At 40.2% G+C, this 23534-nt stretch overlaps 2 protein-coding genes across 2 annotated transcripts; one reads left to right on the forward strand and one right to left on the reverse strand.

Moving 5' to 3' along the window:
* Positions 1 to 695: 695 nt before the first annotated feature.
* Positions 696 to 6694, forward strand: LOC119790890 (nuclear receptor corepressor 2-like; the record flags this gene model as incomplete). The annotated part of the gene is made up of 5 exons (XM_038296631.1): positions 696 to 879; positions 964 to 1017; positions 1130 to 1309; positions 3439 to 3618; positions 4300 to 6694. Coding segments are annotated over 5 exons (774 nt in total), but the record flags the coding sequence as incomplete, so codon positions are not given.
* A 6608-nt stretch (positions 6695 to 13302) lies between these two features.
* rflna (refilin A) lies at positions 13303 to 23075 on the reverse strand. The gene is made up of 4 exons (XM_038296617.1): positions 22833 to 23075; positions 22384 to 22751; positions 14412 to 14521; positions 13303 to 14337 (listed from the first exon to the last, which is right to left on the reverse strand). The coding sequence occupies exons 2-4, from the start codon at positions 22600 to 22602 to the stop codon at positions 14004 to 14006; spliced, it is 663 nt and encodes a 220-aa protein (XP_038152545.1). The 5' UTR covers positions 22603 to 22751; positions 22833 to 23075; the 3' UTR covers positions 13303 to 14003.
* Positions 23076 to 23534: the final 459 nt, after the last annotated feature.

A 23534-nucleotide genomic window follows, 5' to 3' on the forward strand; every position in this document is an offset into this window, starting at 1 on the left:
TTATATTAAGACCCTTCTAGTGCACATATTAATGACATTTTTGATATTATGTATGGTTTGGCTGTGCAGCTTTTAAGATGAGTTTCTTTCTGCCATTTTAGTGCCAAATAATTCTACCCTACAAAAATCTTCAGATGATTCAATTGTTTTCTGCAGTTTGAAGTTTCTGATGACTTCCTATCACATTTTCATATGTTCTGCAGTTAATTTCAGCTTTATTCATTCAGCAAAAGCATTCCCACTTGCTGTTTCTCCGAAACAGCTTTTTCTAGTTAACTGGTTTAAGATGCATTAAACAGCATAGCTTCCAAATATTTACAGTTGCAATCATAATACATTTGAGCAGCTCTGTTAACAGTTTATTTTATTAGTGTGTTGGCTTCACTGAATGGAAAAATTATTGGATTTTTTTAGATTATACTCAAGTCTAGAGAAGTTTTTTCTCCAATGCAAAGAAACTCAAAGACTGAGTTGCTTCTCAGTCCTGTCGACTCTCACTGCGCTCGGTGGCTGTAACCCAGTAAGCTGCTGGTTGGAGGAAAACTTTTCTAAACAGCAGCCAGCAAAACAAAAAAAACTGCTGTTTTTTACAGCAAAACGGCCAAAACTAAAGCTAACAGGATGACCGATCTTAACATGTAAAATACAGAATTAAAAAAGCTTGGTGACCTTTGTAACCGTCATGGATTATTTAGCTTGCTGTGAACCTGACTCTGTTTTCTTTTCCCGCCAACAGACTGGCCTCCCGCTCTCCTCCCAATGCCTCTCAGGCTCCGGCTTTCTTCAGCAAGCTGACAGAGAGCACGTCGGCCATCGTCAAGTCCAAGAAGCAGGAGATGATCAAGAAGAGGACGGGAGATGGAAACGAGCCAGAATTCAGTGAGCCTCGCCTCAAGCGTACGAAGGACTAAATCATTAAGACCAGACCGAGCTGACCTCTGGTTTCTCTTTTGATGATTTTAGATGCAGGTCAGCCAGGAACGGAGATCTTCAACATGCCAGCATCCACCACTGCAGGTAAGCTGTTCAGTAAGAAGACTGCACTGAATATGTGAGGAAGATTTTTCAAACGCTGCAGACTCTGTTCTGAATTAACAAACCGGATATTTTTTTTTCTTTCACCTTAAAGGACCTGTGAGCGTGCGCAGCCACCCGGCTCCAGAGGCATCCGGTAACTCCATAGGTCTGGAGGCCATAATCAGAAAGGCCTTAATGGGGAAGTACGACGAGTCGTCTGAGGAGCGCTCCTCGTCCAGCGCTGCTAACCCAGCAGGTTCCGCCGACGGACGAGAAGACTCATTCTCACAAGGTGACAATCCTCCACCGCCTTAATCTGCTTATGTTCACTGCTTCATAGAATCTCTTTAGTAATTTGTTCTCCTAAATCAGAACTTCACCCAATCCTCACTGTCCTTAAATTTGCGAATTCATTCCTTAAAATTGGAATTCTATTTCAAAAACATATACGACTTTTTCCAGTAATTCGGTTAAAGAAGTTTACAATTTAAGATTCGTTTTAGACAAAGGGATTATTTTAGCTTTATTACAGGGTTTCCACACGTCATTAAAAAACATTAAATTATTCATTTTTAAATTAAGGCCTGAATTGGTATTAAAATTAGTTAAATGTGATCATTATGGCATTTACAAAAAAAATTTATATAAAAAGAGTTTCATCAGATATATTATATCGCGATATATTTGTGCGTAGCTGTTTCCGGTTGATCGTAAAGCCATGTGTTCGGAAAAGAAGCTCGAATCGGAGAAAACGCTAGAGAATGTGGAAAATGCAAATTTCAACAAAAGTGGTTAGAAAACGAGAAATTTAGGACATGGCTGCAGCCTGTTGTCGGTAAAGATGACGAAGGATTTTCCCTTATATATACGAGAGTCATGGTTACTTGTTGATGACATTAAAATTATTTCTAAGAACATTAAAAAGTATTAAATTAGAGTTATTCATTCCTGTATAAACCCTGTATTATTATTTATTGTTATATCTTGCAGCTTTAAAGATGAGACAAACGCTAAAGTTGACAAATTATTTTGTTGAGAAATTGAGTGGAAGGAAGACAATGGCGTAACGACACAATAGGCCCGTAAGCATCATTATCTGGCCCCATATGAAGTAGAACACCTGATAAAGGTTCGGGATACGGCAACAGTTACATAAATCGGCCTAGAAGATTATGCAATTCTCAGTAGTATATACATCACAAACAGGAAAAATAGTGACTGCGCAACTTGAATGGAACCATTGATGACAGCGCACCACCACATGTTAGCACAACAGGCCATGGGGCTATTTTGAGTTTCACCCACGCTCTCTCCATTCATCTCTTAGTCGCAATCTTTACTCACTGTAACAGCAACGTCCACCTCTCCATCTTCGGTTCTTCTGGGAATTTTTTTTCCCGTTCTTCCAGCAGCTCTTTTTTCCTTTTTCTTTTCTGGAATCCGCTTAACAATCTCTTTTTGGTACTAACACATTGTACTTAACGGTTAAGGTTTTAATCTACGCTCTGGATTACCCATAATTCCAAGTCGTAGTGTGAAAATAAAATACTCAAATACATCGTTCTTTTAAGATCTTTATTGCAGTTTGAAACATATTATATGAGTGTATTTTTTTACAAACCGTCTAATGAACTATACACAGTTAATAACAATAATGATGCCACTCAGCTGAGTGCATCCGAAACTGAGCTTGTTTTTTATTATTTTGTGGTGTTTCGTTTTTATTGTTCAATAAGAATTAAACCAGGATTAATCCAGCATATATGAGCCTATTGTGTGGGAGGAGAGGAAGGAGGACTTTGATTGGTCAATTCTACATCCGCTCTACACTATGCCTATTTCCTGTTTGGTGTACCTAATGGCAGAAACTCTGTCCCGGCGCACCTCTATCCCAGACGGATGAGGGGGTTGTAGACGGCGAACAAGATCGTCAAACTGACACACGGACACCCACGTTACTAGCTAGTTCGTGATTGTCCCTCTTGCATTGTGGCGTGGAATGAGGTAGCACAGACCACGCTTCAAAAGCATAAATCAAAAATATCTGCATCATACCTGTGAAGATCGCTGCGGGAGTATAACCAACCCTTTAGGCTGCACTGAAGGGACCAGGTTTATTAGCAGGAAGACGTTTTTCTTTTTACAGCCTCCAGGGAAAAGCAGATACGGAATCTGAGTTTATCTGGTTTTCATGTAATTGAAATCATAATCATCAAACTAGAAATTAATATTTTAACATTAAACTAGATTTTTATTTTATTTTTTTAGATAACAGATAAAATTATGTAAGTTTCCACAAATCAGCTGTTTTTCTTATGCCTTAAATATTTTTCCACACATAGAGATTTCAAATGTTTTGACTCCAGCTTGTCGGGGTTTTTTATTTCTTTTTTCATCAGCTTCTCTGCTCCTGTGTTTCAGGCGGCTCAAAGTCCTCTAAGAGCGGCGGCCGCTCTAACGGACGCAAGTCCAAGTCCCCAGGACCGGGTCTGTCCGGCAGCGAGAGGCCTTCGTCGGTGTCGTCAGTTCACTCCGAGGGAGACTGCAACCGACGGACCCCTCTTACCAACCGGATGTGGGAGGACCGGCCCCTATCTGCAGGTGGAGACCCCCCCCCCCCCCGACACAGACTGATCACTAATGAATGCGCAGATAAAACATAATGGCTTTGAAGTTCTGTTTAATTCAGAAAGCGCCACGTTAGCAGTTGCTAGCTCACATAATGACGGCATCACATAAACATCTGGCATCATGATTACTCTCTAATTCATGGCTGCTGATTAGTTCAAATGTCTCAGAAATATTCCAGCTCTCAGCATCATGGGTAGATGCCGTTAGCTTTCTTTGATGGCCACATTTTGTGGTCATCACTGCAGTTTTAATGGTCATTTTCTGTGTAAATGTTTTTCTAAACATCAAGTCTTTAGGTTAGTAACTGTTTAAGCAGGTTTTTTTCACCTTTATTAATTCTCCTTTTAAACATGTTCAGGCATATGAGAGTGAGAGAGAGCAGCACTTTAAGCTGATAACATGAAGGCTGAATGGAGCGCAGCAGTGTAGCTCGTTTTTTTTTTTTGCATCTTTCTCCATATACCAGGATGGACGCAGTGAGGGTCTATAGTCTGTAGGGAATACAAAGAAGACTCCAGTTTTAGTATCTATAGTTGTTTAAAAATGTAAACTTTGTCCTGATCCTACAGCTAATGCTTGACAACCTACAAGATTCATTTACATTTCATCATCAGTCTTTTTAATAATCCACCCCTTCTCCTTCTCCTGCAGGTTCGACCTATCCCTGCAGCCCGCTGATCATGCGTTTCCCCAGCGGGACAGTCTCAGCCCATTCCCCTTCCTCCGGCCAGCAGGGCGGCCCGGGTCCCGGACAGGGCCGCTCTTGGGAGGAGGAGCCTAAGCCTCTGCTTTCATCTCAGTATGAAACCCTGTCTGACAGCGAGTGACCAGAAAGACTGCGGCAAAGAACCTGCAGCTCCACATATGGAGAGGACACCCGAACGAATCCGCAGCTCTGCCTCCCCCCCTCCCTCTGTCAGCCATAAATAAAGCCCCCCTGCTCCCTTCGTGGATGATGAGGATTGTAAAAAGGGGAACTGTGTGGCTCTGTCTCTACCCACCTACATGTTATGCATTCACTCCAGGACTACGCTGAAGGACAAATCACTCGTTTTCGGTAGTTTTTTTTTTTACTTTACTACTATTCCTCACTGGCCTTATCAGTACGGGCGCATCGAGCCGTGCGTTTGGCTTGTTCGCTGTTATCTGCTCACACCTCACGTTCATGTTCAGCAGTGAACTCCGTGTGCCGGTGGGCCGCTTACCACTACAAGAACACAGAAGAAGAATCAGCATCTCTGGTTTTTCTTGGTTTTTGTTCTTTGATTTGTCTCTCTGGAACTCTCAGTCCAGTCCTGTGTTTTTTGTTTTGTTCTGTTGTTTTTTTTTTTTTTTTTTTGTGAGCTGCAACTTTTAGTACATTTTGGTGGTGAAACTTTTGATGGTGTCATTTTTTTGTCTGTTATCTGCAAAGATGTAAGAGGATGGGGTGGAGAGGCAGGGGTGGGATCATATCAGAGGTTTACAGGGTAACGGAGCGGTTTGGTGCTGGTGGAGAATCTGATGGAGCCTGAGAGGATCTGCCAGACGGCACTGAGGAAGAGACACTTTCTTTTTTAATATTAACCATGTCTGTGTTTGTTGGAACAGTTCTTTGCATATAAAGCACTTAGTTGTCGAGCTGATCATGGTGGCATTTCTGGGAATAGGCAGAAGTGCCGCTTCCTGTTAACGCTGTCCCACTTGCAGCGACAATCACGTCGCCGTGGAAACCCTAAGCTGCTGGTTGCAGATCCACCTTTAAAGCTGCAGGTTTGGATCCCTCTTGCATTAAGGAGGTGATTTAAAGAAAAAAAAAAAGCCATCTTTCTATGACGCCACCACCCCCCCCCTCCCTCGGCTCTGATCTGAACTGCTGGAGTCCCATCCAGGAGCTTTTACTGCCCCATGGAGGTGCCTGGATTCATCTCCTCATCTCGGCAGATTTTGTACAGTTAAGAGATATTCTTAGTGTTAAGTGCCATTCATTTTCAAAAATTATAGAGCTGAAGTTAATTGACGCACAATTTTTTATTTTATTTTTTCTTTACTTTAACCCCCGACTGCTTTTTAAGGGTTCATACTGTCTACATGGAGAATTAAAAATCAAACATCCTGCTTTCTTTTGAATATTTTTCCCCCATTTCTCCAAATCTGTCACTGCCTTAGCTTTTAATTGTTTTTACTTATTCTGCACTGCTTCCATGGACCTCCACTAGAGTTTTTTTATACTTTAAAACATGCAGCATAAACTACTTTAAGTGTACTTCATTGCACCTCCTTTGTCTGTACGGGTCAGAGGTAGCCGAGAGGACGGCGTTCTGCTTAATGTGACTCACATTTTCATGCAGTATTTCTGTGCAACCTCATGCGAAGCGTCCGGGAAGACTTCCCCTGCGTCTTCGCCTCGTCTCATCACAGCGCAGACCCGACTGTTATAGGACTACCTCCTCTCCTGTCCTCGCTGTCGGCGGCGAAGCATCCAGCACGACTCGCCTGCTTTAGCTTCTCCCAGTCAGACCAGCAGAGGAAGAAACAGGAAGGCCCCTCTGCGTGAATCGGTGCCACCGCCGACACGTTGAAACGGGCGAAGGCGCACCCAGCTGTTCTCTGAAAAAGATTTCTAAGTTTTTTCTAAAAGTAATATGAAAATACTTTTTAACATGCATTCATTCATATTGTTTATTCTTTTGTTGCACATTTATTTTCTCAAAAATAGAATTAATCATTAAAACCTAAAAGGACGCGTCAAACACTGATGCGTTCCCCTGAACTGTCCAATCACGGGAGGGGAAGATAATTGACAAACATTACATTGTCCAGCCGTTTTGTGCATATTTCTTTTTTTTTTATTATAACCCACTGTATAATATCAAGGATTGTATATACAATTGAAGAGATGTAAATATTTATGTTGCTTGCTTCAAGGGTGGTATTATGAAAAGAAATATACACATGGTTAAATTCTACATGCCCACCAGCAAGCTTTGTGGATAGCAGTGTAAAAACGAAAAACACACAAAAAAAGACACTGCCTTAATGTTTAAATAAAAAGCTTATTGCCATTCATGGTGTCACTCGCTTCCCTTGGTTCTGGTTTGCTTCATTTTCCCTCCAAACGTCATGGCACTGATGCTCCAGCAGGGGCCGCTGCAAATTAGTTGGATCCAAATTTCAAGGCAAGTTTAAAAATGAGTTTTGTTTTTTCTGTAGTATTAATTAGTGAAAAAAGGGATTTTTTTTCAGCAGTGCTACGGAAGAGGATTAGGGCCACTAAAAAAAATAAGTTAACTGATTTTTAAATTTTATTTTAATTTAGTATGGGAAAAAAGTCAGAATTCTGACTTTAATCTCAGAATTCTGACTTTTTTCTCAGAATTCTGACTTTTCCCCATACTAAATTGAAATAAAATTTTAAAATCAGTTAACTTTTTTTTTTTCCCAGTGGCCCTAATCCTCTTCCGTAGCAGTGCAGTTTCAAGTTTATATAAATATAATTTAATTGGTTTGTTCAAAGGTCAAAGATTCCAGAGTTCAAGCCAGTAGAAGATGCAAAATTTAATTTAGATTAATATACTTTGAGAAAATATTCCGGACAAACTTTTGTGCACTAAATCTTCAGTGCTTAAAATGTTTTTGCACAGTACAGAAATAGTCAGGATTGGATTTTAATGGCAGCTCTGGTAAAAGGATAAACATGAAGTCCTGCTGCTCCTTTAAAGAACCCCAGAATGCTGCAAAAAGCATTAGTCTGTTTTGATGGTGCATACTAGCACTGCCTGACTCTTAACGACCTTTTAAGCCTGGATTAAATGAAAAGTCCGGTCATATTCAGAATTCAAACTACTCAAAGTACTTTAAATATAAAATTATTACATACTGTTCAATAAATGAGTGTTTTTAAGAGTAATTTTCATTTGAATGTGCTTTACTGGAGGCATCCATGTTTGTCAGAACACTACTGCCACCTACTGGTTTGTGACGTCACGGTGCGGTATCGGCTGTTGATCAAGTCCCAGTGCTGTATCTGGTGTTTGTCACAACGCGCTATTATCCAAGTCATCTTGAAAACATTCTTCTTCCAAATGTTGGCTACACATTACGTGTTTTTTCTCTGGCCAGAAGTTCGATGGTAAATCCTCCCTCTTCAAGTTGGCGATCCAACTTGGAACCCGTCCGTGGAGGATCAGGAATCACAGGAATCACTTTACTCGATGTATTCCAGCATCCAGCTGCCATGCACGTGGGCATTGTCAGTTTCACTGTAACTCTGGTGAATTTCAATGGTGAAGTCCTCTGGAAATCTTCAATAATTGTTGATTGCAGATGTGTCTAGTAGTTCCCATTGATTTTGCTTGTAAAGCCGGGAGAATGGCGCTAGGCTTATGTCTGGATTAGCATTGAATTCCAAGGTTTATAGAATAGCCCAACAAAGCTTTGTTTTGGCTTAGAAGCCATGCAAATTGAACCGGAAGAGCAGGTCCATCCCTTAGAAATGGGGAGTCGTTGAGGTTTTTCTTTGCCTGCAATACCTTGATACTGGTCTATACCTCTGAAAAGGGGAGTCGTTAGGGTGATTGTTGGTCTGGTTGACCAGGCGAGATGTTTTAACCCCCTGCATAGACATTAATTTAAAGTCGTAAGGAAGCTGTACCAACTGTTGCATTTCCGAATTCTCCTGAGTGGTGCCCAACTTTACACGAGTGAATAAAGTAAATGTGATTGGTCGTTTATCAGGGGGCGAGATTGTTGTGGCGGAAGGTTCATAAGCAAGTTTGGTGGTGGCTGGTTTAACAGAAGCATCTTGCTAACCAGTCAGCAACTTATTGCTAGTAGGTTCCTAATGGGAAATTCCATTGGGACCAAATAGCACTAAATTGGTGACTTAGAAACGACACTGTCAAGGAACGCTATGGACAGCGGAAACATGCAAGAGGAGGAGAGTTTAGTGTCAGAGGTCGTGGATGAGTCTCCTCCGTCATCCATTTTTTATTTAGAGGAGGAAGCCGTACATGTTTGAGCCCTTTCCTCGCAACGCTGGCAGTTCTGTTAGCTCTACGCCTGCTGAAGACACAGACGTCCATCCCCGTGAACGGAAATTATTCTTATTTCAACCGTTGCGTATATTAGCTGCGACATCTGAATCAAGATGCTATGACAGAAAAAAAAATTGATTGACAGATGACCGTTGATATATGATTGGCCGAATTTAGGTGTTCAGGCTGACATATAACTAACTGGCCTGCATAAGATAACGAAAAAAACAGATTTTAAGACAAGGGCTCTGTTTGAATTCATGGGAGTTCCGTTTAATATAATCCAAGTCTGTGAATAGTTCCGTCTGAAATGAATGAAAATAGTTGTTTTAATGGTTATAGAGTCAGATATGTGGCGGTAATGTTTGGTTTATCTAAAGGTTTTTATCTGTTACTGTGTAAATGGGTTTAATTTAAGGACAGATACTAATATATCTGGTATCTAATATATCGGTGGGGACTATAAATCTGATAGGATTTTTTTTTTTATTGTTGTTTTGCACAATTTGCTAAACTAAGTATTTTTTGTTGTTGAATATTGGAAATTCTGCAGATATATTTTTTATACATGCATTGTTTAGATTTACTTATACCTTTCTACCCCTTTTGTAGAATAGAATAGAATGTCTCTTTAATGTCCCACAATGGGCACATTTACAGCAGTAGAAAGATTGTTGAAAATGGTCACACAAATGTGGACCTTAGAAAAATGTATACGAATAACATAATAGTGTAGAGTTAAAATATAAACAATAAAATATTGTAAAGTGTTTTAACAATATAAAACTGTGCATCTGGAGAATAAATAACCAATATACAGCTATGGACATTTTTAAAGTATCGGATATTTGAAAGATGCAGCCCATGGAATGCGGACACAGCCAAGATCTTTTTTTAAAATAGAAATTTTCTAAATTTTGGGACAATATCGTCTCATAATGAGTACATTTATATACATGTTTAAGCCAGAATTTAAATATGACTTCCATAATTAATTAACATAAGTTACTAGATAAAAGATTAAATATAAAATGAATTAAAAACCAAAAAAGCATCCATTTTATACATCCATTTTTCTTTCAAAGTCAAATAAAATTGATTAAACAGCTTCATGAAATATGAACGCCATTTTCTTGTTTGTTTTTTTTAACCTTGCTGAACATCAAACCAACCCAGGCCTTATTGAATAAATATGTTCTGTGCTATTCATCAACTCTCCACCAGGGGGCGCCTCCTTCCTATTCAGCACTGAATGAAAACATGATCTGCTGAGGAGAAAATCTTTTAGGCACTGATCCAAACTTGCACCAAAGCCTCCCTGCAGAAGCTGCTGTTAATTTAGTCAGATTTTCATGCCTTTGCAGAACTGGTACCATTAGTGGAAGATTTGGAGGTCCCAAAATAGTCGAAAGTTTATGATAAATATTTTTTACAGCTTAAACACGTTAAATTGTAGATTTTTCTCTGGACAGATATATGGGAACTCCAATGTTTGTTTTTCTTAAAATTCAAAATAAAGAAACAAAAACTGAAAAAGAGTTTGGTAATTGATTTATATTTTATTCATTTAGGTTATACGTCTTTTTTTTTTTTTTTAATAATACCTCTCATCAGAACTGGAACAATAATTGATGTACAAAAATATAAAGAGAATTATGAAGTGCCTCAATGCCACATATACAACAGGACAATATTTTACAGTATCAAATGTTATGTCAAGACGAAAAAAAGGAGAAAGTATCACACATAAAACCACCAAGGTATTAAATTTAAGATCTGTCATCCTCCCTCTATCTGAACCCTAACGTCTCACAGACTGTCAACACATAACTAAATCCATTGTCCTCTCAGGAGCTTCTGGCTCTAGAAAAATAAAACCTCGAGAACCGGTTCCCCGCCTTCCCTCTTCTTCTTCTGCTCTTTCCATCTGCACTTACTTCTCTCCCCTCAGTATCTCCTGTCTTACAGTACGGCTGCACTGCCTCAGTTTCACGTCCTCCTGTTAGTCCACCTCCACACTGAGCCGGAGGCTGCTTCAAACTAGGCATGGGCCACTATCAGATTTGAAGTAAAAACAAGTAAAAAAAAAAGCCATTTTGTTGCCATACTAACAGCCATTTAAATACAGAATATTTATTGTTTCTTATCAACAGAAACTTTAAATAAAAGTATAGTATCCTCCTTTCATCAAGCTGTGTTGCATTTTATAGCAATGGCCAAAAAAGGCAGACAATTTCTAGTACCATCAGCGGTTACCATGGTATCTAATTAAAAGGACCTTAAACATCCTGATTGGTTTAAGTCTTTAACGATAAAAAACAAATATCCTAAACAGGCCCATGCCTACTTCAAACAATAATGAAGAAAAGCTTCAAATCTCAGATGAAAGGAGGGATTGGTATTCGTACCGAGATACTTTGGAAAATTTGAGGTAAAGTCTGGAAAGTTCTAATCGGCAACATGAATATTTCTAATAGACATAAGAGAAAAAGTGAAAAGAAGAAGGAAAAACATTTCTTCACAAGGGAACTCTCTGGTTCCAAGGCTGCTTTGGACACAAAGAGGAGGAAAATGATCCATTTGCTGAACATAAAATAATGTTTACTGTTAGATTTAAATAAACGGGTTCATTTTGCTTTCAGAAATCCGGAGCAGCAGACTGATGTCAAAACGACCTGACAAGCTGGAAAGCTTTTTTTTTTTGGTGGTAATAAACCTTTTATCAAACAGGAATTAAGGGAGAAGTTTAGATTTTTTTTTTTTCTTATGTAAGATTCGACTAAAAATTTATAAGCACTTTTCATATTTCCAGTAAATTCTCCTATTTTTAGCATAATTTGAGATGAGTTTGTGAGAGCTTTCACTGACAGCTAGGCTTTCTGTTTGCATTGGGAGGATATTAAAGGCTCGCTGGAGGCGGTCCGCCCACAGTAATCTTCCTGTATGAAACACATGCTCTGCATGGAACATGTTCTGGACAGGAAAATTGGACGATACAAAAGCGGAGAAAAAAAAATCGTAAACTACCGTTTTGTTTGTTTTACTTTTATATCAAATGAACACTTTGATCAAAGATGAGGGACATTTTCCATTTAAAGCTATTTGACACAGGAAGCAAATGTGTGTGGGGGTGCACTGCCCTCAGCCTTCATTTCTTGTGAATAAAATTGCTGATTTATCTGTAAATAAGCAGCCAAATAACGTTTGCATTAACCTTTGTGAGCCAATTGATGCTGAAGTTGTATAAAAATGGTAGAAATTGGCTAATAATTAGTGTTGCACCGATGCCATTTTTTTGCACCGATACCTGGCTGTGCAGTATCGACCGATACCGATACCATCTGTTTGAAATTGGTGTGTTTGTTTATATATGAAGAACTGCATACTACTTGGATGTCAAATAATTGCCATCATGGCTTTGTCAAGCTGCTGCCTACCTTTGTGAAGCAGGAAAAAAGACTAAAACAAAGAGAATCCAGTAGAACTTTTTATTGCCTACCTGGAATGGGTGACAATAGTTGAATAAACTTTTGGCTCATAAAATGGTATCGGTCCCCTTTTTGTTGGTACTCGCTGATAGCAATACCACCATTTTAGTGCTGGATCTGGGCCTGCCTGATACTGGTATCGGTGCAATAATAGAACTTTATTTGTCTCACATTGGAGAAATTTACCTCTGCATTTAACCCATCCCCTTGCGGAGCAGTGGGCTGTCATTGTGCGGCGCCCGGGGAGCAGTGTGGGGTCTTCCTCAGGGACCCAGAGTGGCAGCACTTTGGGAGTGGGGCTCTATGCCCTAACCACTAGGCCGCCAACCCCCACAGCTTTGGTCTTGGCTGTTAGCATTAGCCTCTGGGGCTACAGCTAAAAGAAGGCCGCCTGTAGTCTTGTAAGGCTCAACTACTTCATATTTTGGACACAATAATGCAGCTTAGAAATGTATTCTGACTGTTATCTTTTTAAAAGGCCTCTCCCTCCATTTTGCTCTAAGTAGAGGAAATATATTGTGACGGCAACAAAATCTCCAAGAATATCAGTTGCTGAATTTTACTAAACAAATTCAGCCTTATTTCTCTGTTCCAAACAATGACTCTGATTCATCTCCCTGCCCTTCAGCTACACTTTTAGACTGAAAAACAGGATCTTGTTTAAATCTAAATTGGTGATATCCTGTGTCCCGTCAGATCAGCATACCCCGTCAGACCATTATACCTTTAGTCAGTACTAGGGTAACCAGACGTCTTCCTTTTCCAGGACATTTCCTATTTTTCATACCTTAAAAATGTCTGGGGTGAATTTCAAAATAGTCTGGGATTTTAATGGATATATCCAGGGCTGGTCCGGGAACTCTGGCGGATAGGGACAGGTTCGGTCGCTCCGTCCCCAACTGGTGCCTGGTCCGGTTCGGTCCAGTCAGCGGCCCAGCAGTCCCCCCTCCCCCCCCCCAAAAAAGTGTCCTCCTTTACAAAAACCCAAATCTGGTCACTGGTAGTCAATATGCATGCGCAACGCATCATTTTTGCCTTTATCCCTTTAGTTTTGTACAACAAATACACTTTAAACCCTAACGGGCATGTATCATTAGATTGTCCCAAATGCCATATGCTTCAAAAAACACCAAAAACTAAGTAATTAAATGTTTTTTTTTGTACATGGCTAAAGCGATACACGCCCGTTGAGGTAGTTTAAAATGTATTTTTCGTACAAAACTGAAGGGATAAACGGGTTTCGGCTATGGATCTGACCGGGTATGCTCATCTGACAGAACACCGGCTTTCTAATGAACGCTTTGTGCTCTCTGCTGACCAGCTTTCAGTCTGAGTGTACGGAGTTACTCAAAGAAAACAAACTATTTTTGGTCCACTTTTCAGAGGCAGCACAGAAATTCCCCACCGCTACGCCAGCTCCTCTGAGGGAACTGTGACATGTAGAAAACAAGTGCAATAAAGCCATATTCTGAACCCTTTGCGTTGGTGTGACTGGGTAAGATCCACAGCACGTGTCGATTTAATTCTTCCCCCTATATACAGACACCAGGGTCCAGTACCATCCGAACGCAGAGCACGGGCTCCCAGGTTGCTAGCTCTTGTATCAAATAAGACATTAACCACCGTAGTGCAGCTGCAGAGCACAGAGGGTCCGATTCGGGACTGCAACAGTAAGAAATCAAAATAATCTGACTGGTTCCCAGAGTTTAAAGAGCGGGGTCTTAAAGCTCCAGGCAATGGCTGCAGGTACTTCCCTTTCAGTGTGGATCTTTTCAAATTCCTTATCGTCAGAAAAAGACAAAAGAAAAAGTTCAAAAAGAGTCTCTCGAAGCAGAACCCCTCTCCCGGGGCCCTACAGGTCCTCTGTGTAGATGACGCAGGGGCTCGTATCCTCGCTGGACTCCAGCTGCACCGTTGACACGAACCAGCGGCGGCAGCCTGTGGGGTTGTAGTTGAGGGTGGTTCGGTAAGTGTTCTTGGCGTGTTTGGGGTAGATGATGGTGGTGCTTTGGTAGCTGACGGGCTTCTGCCTGGGCTCCAGATAAACCTGCGACTTGTAGCTTCTCCAAGTGCAGTTCCGCACGGCCACCACCGTTTCGCTGAAGGAGGTGGGCGTAGGAACCGGGGCGCACAAAACCCGGTCTCTGTAATGCTTGTCGGAGTCATACTTGACCGCAGATGTGCACCTAGGGTGGAAGAGGGGAAGTGTTTAGGAACAGGTCAGAGATTACACAGGAAGGCTGACTATAGGACGACTTACTTGATTTCCTGCTCCGGTTTGGGGTTGACTTCGATGCTTTCCCCGTAAAACACCGGGTGCATGCGAGACTTTAGGTCTGTTCCTGTATAGTTCGGCAGCAGGTAGGGCAGCTGTAAAAAAGGGGGGGGAAACACAGATTAACCACCTCTTAACAACATGTATGACCTGTAGAACAACTTTTCTGTTTTCCTCGTCCAAACAACTCTTGGATGCTGAAATGTTGCCTTATTGAGGGGTTTCAACAGACTAAACGATCCAGATTAACAGCTCTGCAGTCCCCACACCCTCCCCCTGCAAACACTCACTGGTGAGAGATGTTTTCATGACAACCATAATGCCAACGCTTAGACAAAAGCTACACGCTGCTATTTATTTTTAAAAAACTATTAAACTATTTTTGAAAAAAAAAAAACTTTTTAATTCTGATTTTTTTTAAAAGCCCTAGAATGCAGTAGTGTTGACATTAATGACAATAAAGAGATCAATAAAGAGAGAGAGAATTTTCCTCAGGTTAACACATTACTGCACTGCCCGTCCCCCACCTGTTGCTGAAAGGAAGGCAACAGTCCTCAAAACCCCTCCTTTTACATTGAAGACATTTTAAAACTACAGTCAGCAGACTGTTCTAATAATCATCCAGGGTTTTACAGCTTGAGGGATTATTTACTGCATGTTCAGGGTTGGATTTCATTCATATCAGTAGAACTGGAATATTATTTTGTCCCACGGTAGAGATGTGTAAGTAGGAAAAACAGACAAATGGAAGAATAAAGGTTCACGCTTTAGAGAAAAATGGCTGAATATTAAAGGAATAAAAAGATATTTTATAAAAATGAGTGGAAAATTAGAACAGACAATATAGAAAAAGAAAAACCCATTATGAACAATTTTTGCAGTTAGCATTGAGTTAAACATTGATGTTACCACTGGACCAATGCAGGAAAAAAATGTCGAAAAAATTCCTGCAAATAAAAACTAGATTGGCAAAATTAGATAAAATGATGTGTACATTCTGTACAACTAGACCTAAGTTTGTTATTATGTCGAAATAAAATAAATGTGTACTATAAAAAATGCATAACCTGTTTTCCTCTCAGTCTAAAAAAATAAAAATAAAGATTTCCTTTTTTTTTTAGGTCAGTTTTGATTTCAAAAGTAATTTGTTTTTGCTCATGGTCAGAAAGATAAAAGCACAGTTTGATAATGAACCTCTTTCATTTTCTTTAGTATAATAAATATTTAGAAATACTTTGTTTTTTGTTTTTTTCTTGACCCCCTGCTTGATGGGACTACATATAAAGTATCTGTATGATAGTTCAATTAAATTCAGAAATATCTTATCAAACAAAAAGGGAAATGAAATGCTGGGGCTTGGAGCTGGCTGTGGGCAGGAGGGATCTCCTGTAGAGGTCTGTATTACAGAAAATCAGAACACACCTCTGACTTTATTGTATAACAGCCTGATGAACATAACGATCAGAAGTCTTTATGAAGAATCCTTCCTTTCCAATCATATTTAAGAGCTTTTTTAAGGTGAGACTGTCCCTGAACATTAACTCTCTAGTTTATATTTTGATATTATATCCACATGTTATTTGTTTAGGGAAGCGTACTGTTTTTTTCTCCAGCTGACGAGGTTATCCCTATTTCTTCCAACCATGAAGACACTTATGGCCAAACAGTAGGCATCCGGCCATAAAATTAGTATGTATTAAAAATTAATTACACTTTAATGAAACTCCTAGAGTAATGGCTTCTTCCTCTCTGAGCGGCCTTTCAGCCCATGTTTGTGTATTTGTTCAAATATATGAAGGTGAGACCGTCTTGCACACATCTTTTCTTATAAATTAGACCCAAGGATGAACCAGATTGATCTTTTTGATATTATTTTACTATGATCCCTAAAAGCTTCAAAAGTTTTCCTCAGTTTAATTCACAGTTTTAGCTTACAAAGCCATGACAACATGATACGGGCTTCCTAAATTTGTTTAAAGGCATGTTAATCTTTGTGTATATAAACTTTTGACTTCTGAAATGCAATGTCATGAAATTTTAGTGATATTTTTTTAAGGTTCTAATGTGAGAAACTGTCCCATGCATAGTACGAATTAGAGGGGAAAGAAAAACTTTCCAATCACTGCAGAAAAGATTTTGTAAGAAAGCAGGCCTGCTTGGAGCCCGGTTGAGTGAAGGTAATGAGGTGATAGAGAAGTGACACAGCAAAGATCAGCGGGGGAGGTCAACACTAAAGTTTAAAACAACAACCGCAGCAGCGGAGGAGACGGCGTGCGGCTCCGTCACACTTCGCCTGCTCCTTTAGAGATTATTTTTCTCCATACTTGACTCTGCCTCCCTTTAACAGCTGCTCCGGCTGCCTCTAATGACTTTAATGATGGATTAATGTCCCGACTTTAAAACAGATATAAATGACAGTCTTTATATATCTTTATGTAAAGAGTGAAACCAATTATAGACCTTCAGTTTAAAGTGGACTAAAGTATTAAAGCTGGCAGTTTAACAGCTTTAGTGAAGCCACATGGGAAAAGAAACCTGAAACTCTGATACCACACACTAACAAAAAGGAGAACAGCCATTTTTATTTTGAAGATTTAATGATCTATAAACCATCAGACAGTTACAACCGAGGAGATTCTGACTGCTACTCAGAACAGATGAAGGCAGCAGATGACTTGAGCAGATTTCACTGTTTTACCACTTTTGGACACAATTGTGCAAGAATCAGTTTTACCTTAACCAAAGAGGGAAATCTTTACTTTTCTAACATTTCATCATCTTAAAAGCAGAAACTTGACTGTATTTCATGCATTTATATATAAAAAAAACAAACAACCAACACATATAAGGGTGTAATGTTGATTTTTATAAAGAAATGTCTAAAAGGGGGGGCATGCGTATGAATTAAGCTTTCCTGAGTCGCTGCTACCAGTGCTGCAGTTAGAGCTGAAGGTCTTTAAGACTGAGACTAAAATATTGGACCATTCTTCTTTGCAAAACAGCTAAAGCTCAGTCAGAGTGGAAGGAAGGAGTTTGTGAAGATCCACTTTAAGATCTGTATCTTTGAGGGGAGTGTTGGCCTAGTGGTTAGGGCAGGGCGCTTGTGCTCTGAGAAGGTTGCAAGTACCCGGTTTGATCACAACACTATGGGTCCCTGAGCACCCTTAACCCCACGCTGCTCCCCGGGTGCCGCACAATGGCAGCCCACTGCTCCCTAAGGAGATGGGTTAAATGCAGAGGTAAATTTCTCCAAAGTGAGATAAATTAAGTCCAGTAATTAATATGTACACAGAATCTCACTTGGATCTGATCTTGACTTTTAACAGTCCACTCTCACAGTATAAAGTTTCTATTGCAGCCGTACTGTGTGGCATCTCAAGCTTTTAGCAGCCTCCAACAGCTTTGCATTATCCATCTTCCCATCCTCCACAGCATGATGCTGCCACCACCCTACTCCACTGCTAGTCACATGTTTTCTCATGACTTCCTTTCAATGAAAGAACTAACTGTTGTCCTGTCAAAAGGGTTCTCCCACCTGAGCAGCCGATCTCTGGGCAGCCATGTTTTTATAGTTCTACTGTTCTCTTTCTATTTTCTCATGGGTGGATTGAGCTGTGCTCCAGGCCAAAGCTGGGTTTGCCGCTCTCTGACCTAACTCTCCAACCTTCTCCCTGACCCGTGTGCTGCGGTTCTTATGGCCTCATTGATGCTGTTTGTCTGTTAATGTTCTCCAACATGCCTAAGAGGAGTTCCCAACTGCAACCTTCCTCAGATTAAATTACACACATGGCCACACTGTTAACTACTTAGCTGACAGCTAAAGGCAATTGGTTGCACTGGATTTTATTTAAGGGGATGACTGTAAAGGGAGATGAATACAAATGTATGCTGCAGCTTTTATTTATTGCTATTTATTTTTTTCCCTTCACTCCATAAACATACTACTTGGCGTTGGCCCCTCACATTCAACCTCAGTAGAAAAGCAGGAAATTTATGGTTGTAAAATGAAGTAAAATCTAAGCTGTAACCAAGCAGCTGGAGGAAGTCTTCTTTAAAAACTGTATCTGTTATTGGATTGTCTACTGAAATAATTTACCCTTTCAAATAGTTTAAAGTGTTTAGTATTTTCCCCTCCAGCAAGTGCAGATCTGCCCGTTCTATTTAGTCTAGATGTGACTGACCATAATCTGCGCTGCGCTCAGATTACACACAGAGGAGGCTGTCACATGCTGTGGTCCGGCCACACATGCCACTAGAAAAGACGAGCAAGAACAGACCAAGGGCGGCACCAGATCGCCGAGTGGAAGCTCGTCTTACCTACAGCACACTCTTTGAACTGCAGCACAGCTGCTGGATTTGCCACTCGGGTCTGAATGAAGGGACTCGACAGGCGGCTCGTTTTCACGACCTGAACAGACTGTACCAGTCTGTGATCGGCTTTCTCTCTGCCTCAGGCCAAACGTGCAACCCAAACACCGGTGAAAGGAGGGTAGTCACCTCCATTCAATGTATGCCCCCCCACCCCAGCAAGAACCCAAAGCAGAAACCCGCCTGGAAGCAGATTGCAGTAGAAATAGTCTGCAGCTGAGCAGCCCACACAATGCACAATGCAGGGCTGCTGTGAGCGGCGCCAAGCAAAACACAGATCTCCAGCTGCCGGCTGTTCTATACGGCAGAGCCTCGAACTTTACATCCTGTGTTTGCACAGGATTTGATGGAAGTGCATCAAGCTACTTAGGAGCAGTAATGAAATGTGACGCCTTCTTCTTCAGCCTGTATCAAACGACAACAGAGTTTCCTCCAAGTCTGGAATTTGATCTCATTGTGTTCCAGATCCGGAAAAATGTGGAAAACAAAAATAAGGATTTTGGGGGGGAGTTAGCTTATATTTCAAGCCTTTATTCTTTCCTTCATTCAGTCCTTCCTCCCTCTCTCATATCCTTTGCTCTTTCCTTTTACATTTACTAATTCTCCCCTTGTGTTTTTGTCTCCTAAGTATTATTTTGTTCTACTTCCATGCTTCTCTTATTTCCTGTCCTTCTCTGCATCTTTCCACCTTTTATTTCTTCCCCATCTGTCTGTAAAATGTTCCTTATATCCTTCCTTTCCTGATTTTTTTGCTCCAATAGTTTTCTTTCTTCCATCCTTATAGTTTTTTTTTTTTTTTTTTATCTAAAAAAGACAGAATTGATTGCAAAGGGAAACTAATCTTGTTGTGGATACTCAAAAATCTTTGACTGAAGACGCTCTGTTGTAGTTCAACAGTATTTAGAATTGGATCATCAGGGTCATTCTATATGTTCATTTAATAAATATCTATTTTTTTCTTTCTTTTTTAGAGTTGTTTCAAAGTTGCTTTATGAAATGATTTCTCCGGAAAGTAAGATGTTAGCTGCATGATTTTTTAAAACAGTGTTTCACTTCAGATACTGTATAAGTGTGATTTAGTTAATAAGCATAAACAGTTTATTAAAAAAGAAGCATAAGTTAGCTACAAGCTTAGAGGTAAGCTTGTTTAAAAAAGCTAAACACATTGTTCTAAAAAATGTCTCAATTTAACATTTAAAGTCAACATAAAGGTCTGAAATTCTGCTACTATCTGGAAGTTTTATATTAAAAAAACACGAATGAACCATCATTTAAAGATCGCCAGATTCCGCAGATCATTTATCCATCTAAAGACTCTCCTGTGGATTTTGTTATCTAATAAAAGGTGAAAATGTGATTTCTCTGCATCCTCTTTCCTTTCAGCTTTGTAAACAGACAGGCTGTCTGAGCATTCACCCGTGTTTAGAAGTTGGAGGTCATCTAACACTTATGCAACAGCTTTCTGCTGCTCTAACAAACCCCTAAAAATAGAGCCGGGGGATTGTTCTTCTGGAACATGAAAACAACACCAAAACAGGCCAGGAAAATACTAAAACACGTGCTAGAAAACAAGATCAGCTCCTCTAGAAGACCTGGACTCATCTGAACCTCCAGAAGACTAAAGTTTTCCAGTGGCGTTCCAGCAGACAGCTACTCTGTCTTCTGTAGCGAACAGTTTAGCAGTCGCTCCTACCTGCACAGACATGTTGTGAAAGGAAACCAGGACTGACCTGCATTAGGTTTTTCCCTCAGAATCAGCCAGGCAGCGTGTGACACACAGGTCACAGCAGAACGCCTCATTAAAAGACTTTAAAATACGAGAAAAAACGTTTGCAGTTGAACTTAATTAAATACAGTCATAGATTTCGGGTGACTGTGCTTCAACATGTACAAAGTAGACCCTATATTAATTAAAAGCTTCAGCTGCCCTGAGGGGAAACATGTAAAAACCATATGTTGCTTCTTTTTGAAAATGAAAAATGAAGCAGAAGAGGTTTTCATTGAGTAGAACTTGTTTGTTGACAGAAACAGCAATATGTTGATGGTAAATTTGGATCTCACTGATAACTAGTTCAGGTTTAGCCTTTGTTCCCTTCTCTGGTCTCCTTAGATGGTAGAAATGCATTGCGGGAAATCTTTTGCAAAGGCCCTAGATTTGACCCGAAAAATTAAACAAGCATTGGTTAGCAGTATCAAAATAACTGAAATATCTGGAACCAACAAACTGCTATGCATCTAGTAGAATGTAGGATTAGTTTCAGTGTGAATAAATATTTCCTGTATTCAATTCAGTTCAGTTTATTTCTATTGCACCAATTAACAGCACATGTCATCTCAAGGCTCTTTACAGTCACCAGATCATCCAGTTACATTGATTCAAAGTTTCTGTCTAAAGAAAACCAGCTGATTGCATCGGCTCATTGACTGGATTCAATCCCTCACACTAAGCATGCTTGTAGCGACAGTGTAGAGGAAAAACTCCCTTTTAACAGGAAGAAACATCCAGCAGAACCAGGCTCAGTGTGAGCGGCCATCTGCCGAGGCCGACTGGGGTTCAAGGAGACAACTATAAATTGACATTTAAAGATATATATATATGCTACAGACCAAAAGTTTGGACACACCTTCCCATTCAAAGAGTTCTTTATTTTCATAGAAGCTAACAAATGTCAGAACTTCTTTATTTTCACTACCTCTTGAACAGAATGCCAAGAATGTGTGAAGCAGTAATCAAAGCAAAAGGTGGCTACTTTGAAGAACTGGAATATAAGACATATTTTAAGTTGTTTCACACCTATTGTGTCAAGTATATAATTCCACATGTGTTAATTCATAGTTTTGATGCCTTCAGTGTGAATCTTCAGTTTTTCGAGTCATGAAAATAAAGAAAACTCTTTAAATGAGGTGTGTCCAAACTTTTGGTCTGTACTATATATATATATATATATATATATATATATATATATATATATATATATATATATATATATAATTTATCCTAACTCTTCAAATACATTGAAGGAGAAGAAATGCTGTTCTAGTGGAAAAGTCCAAATGTTATGGAGATGTTTGAATCCTTCTCCTCAAACAGGATGGGGAGGTCCAGACCTGATTAACAAGCAATTAGCTGCTTCAAACAGGTTTAAACAAAAATCTCCTGGGGGATTTTTGTAAAGAGGAGAAGAGCCAATCACTAAGCAGTCATTTTTTTCACATTTTGTTTTGGAGGCTCCTGTCATCCTGCTGAAACATCTCACCTATAAGGGGCCCCTTGGAGTCCCCGGACCCCCTGTGCCAACAGTATCAACTGGCTGACCTTAGCTGGAGCCCAGCTGATGCTTCTGCAGCCTCCTAATAGGGACCAATCTCCACCAAAGGAGAAAGATCAGAGGTTTGCAGCTGAGGCAGAGGAGAGAGAGAGAGCTTCCAGATGTGAGAGAAGGAGCTGATCTGAAATCTGTTTCTGCTCAAACCTCAAATCTTCCCACTTTGTCTCCTTTTTAATCATAAAGTAATTCATTGTGACTTTGAATCTGCTGCCTTTAAATATTCATATGAATGTAAATCAGTTCAGATGAGTGTTTCTTACCAGTTTTCCTTCTCTGTTCTCCTTTCTGTAACATCCAGGAATGCTGTCAACAGGCGTCGCGCAGCCGCCGGAGCGCGTCTCGGTGGGAGCCGGAGACAGAGAGCAGAAGGGCGGACTGGGACTGGGGGGCAGGCCCGAATCCGGACTGTCGAGGAGCCCTTCCCGGTTCTTTCCTTTAAGGCTGTCATCCATCGCTTGTAAATGTAGGTGCCCCACCATTTCTGGGACAGCTCAGCAGCAAAAACCTCCCAGATAAAGTCAACCTGGCGAGTTTTGGTTTCTGTTTTTTTTCCTGCTTTTTTAAATAAAGAAAGCAGCCCAAGCTGCCGCGCTAAGAGGAAATAATCACTTTCACCCGAACAAGGTTCCTAAATAAAGAAAGAAGAGATTTAAAAGTCAGGTGTGATACAAAAGTTTCCTAAATTACAGGTTAATTATAAAGTTCCTACCTGCGCGTAAGGAGTGGATCACTTCAATCCAAAGGTATCCTTTAACTAATAAACCATTGTTTGCAATTTGAATTAAAGGTTTTGCTTTTCTTAAAAAAATAAAAATAAAAAAGCGAAGAAAGTTTCTCTAATAAAAATAACCAAAACGCGCTGTGCGTCTGGCACCGATCTGGATGAGCTGCGTTCCTTCGCTGCGCTCTGCTTCAGTGTTTCTGCGGACTGGAAGCTCTCAGGAGGAGATCTCCCTCTTCATCATCCTGCCAGCTTTTTTTTTTCCCCCCTTTCTCGTACCTGGACCAAGTCCAGCCCCCTCATGATCTGGATCAGTTCCACGCACGACCGGCAGGGGTGAGCACGCCTCATGTCTGCAGACTAACTGGGGACAAACCAACCTTCCTTCTAAAGCTGCTCATTCTGCTCATTATAAAAGCAGGTGTCTGGTGATTAGTGACCCACCTTTATGAGCAACAGGGTGTGACTCTGCAAAAAGTATTCAACAATATTACTAATATAGTTGCTGAGTAAGAAGGGATCCCTGCAGAAGGTTTTTATAGAGAGGGTTTCATTTAAAATTTTCTAAAGTAAAAGCAAAGACCACACTGCCAAACATCTCCTGATGATGATACTATTTTAGAGGTTAAGAAAAAAAAAATCCTTACATAGTCATGCAAAAGAATCTCTCCTGTTAACCCTTTATAGGGC

Source organism: Cyprinodon tularosa, unplaced genomic scaffold, assembly GCF_016077235.1.
Source record: "Cyprinodon tularosa strain WSP-4 unplaced genomic scaffold, ASM1607723v1 ctg373, whole genome shotgun sequence".
NCBI lineage: Eukaryota > Metazoa > Chordata > Actinopteri > Cyprinodontiformes > Cyprinodontidae > Cyprinodon > Cyprinodon tularosa.

Bases quoted from the DNA above. Each gene is read 5' to 3' on its own strand.
- rflna (XM_038296617.1), bottom strand. From the start codon at position 22,602: ATGGTGGGGCACCTACATTTACAAGCGATGGATGACAGCCTTAAAGGA. The intron at 14,522-22,383 runs GTAAGAAACACT...CCTTTTTTACAG, and splicing joins AGAACAGAGAAGGAAAACTG to CTGCCCTACCTGCTGCCGAA. The intron at 14,338-14,411 runs GTAAGTCGTCCT...CTTCCACCCTAG, and splicing joins AAACCGGAGCAGGAAATCAA to GTGCACATCTGCGGTCAAGT.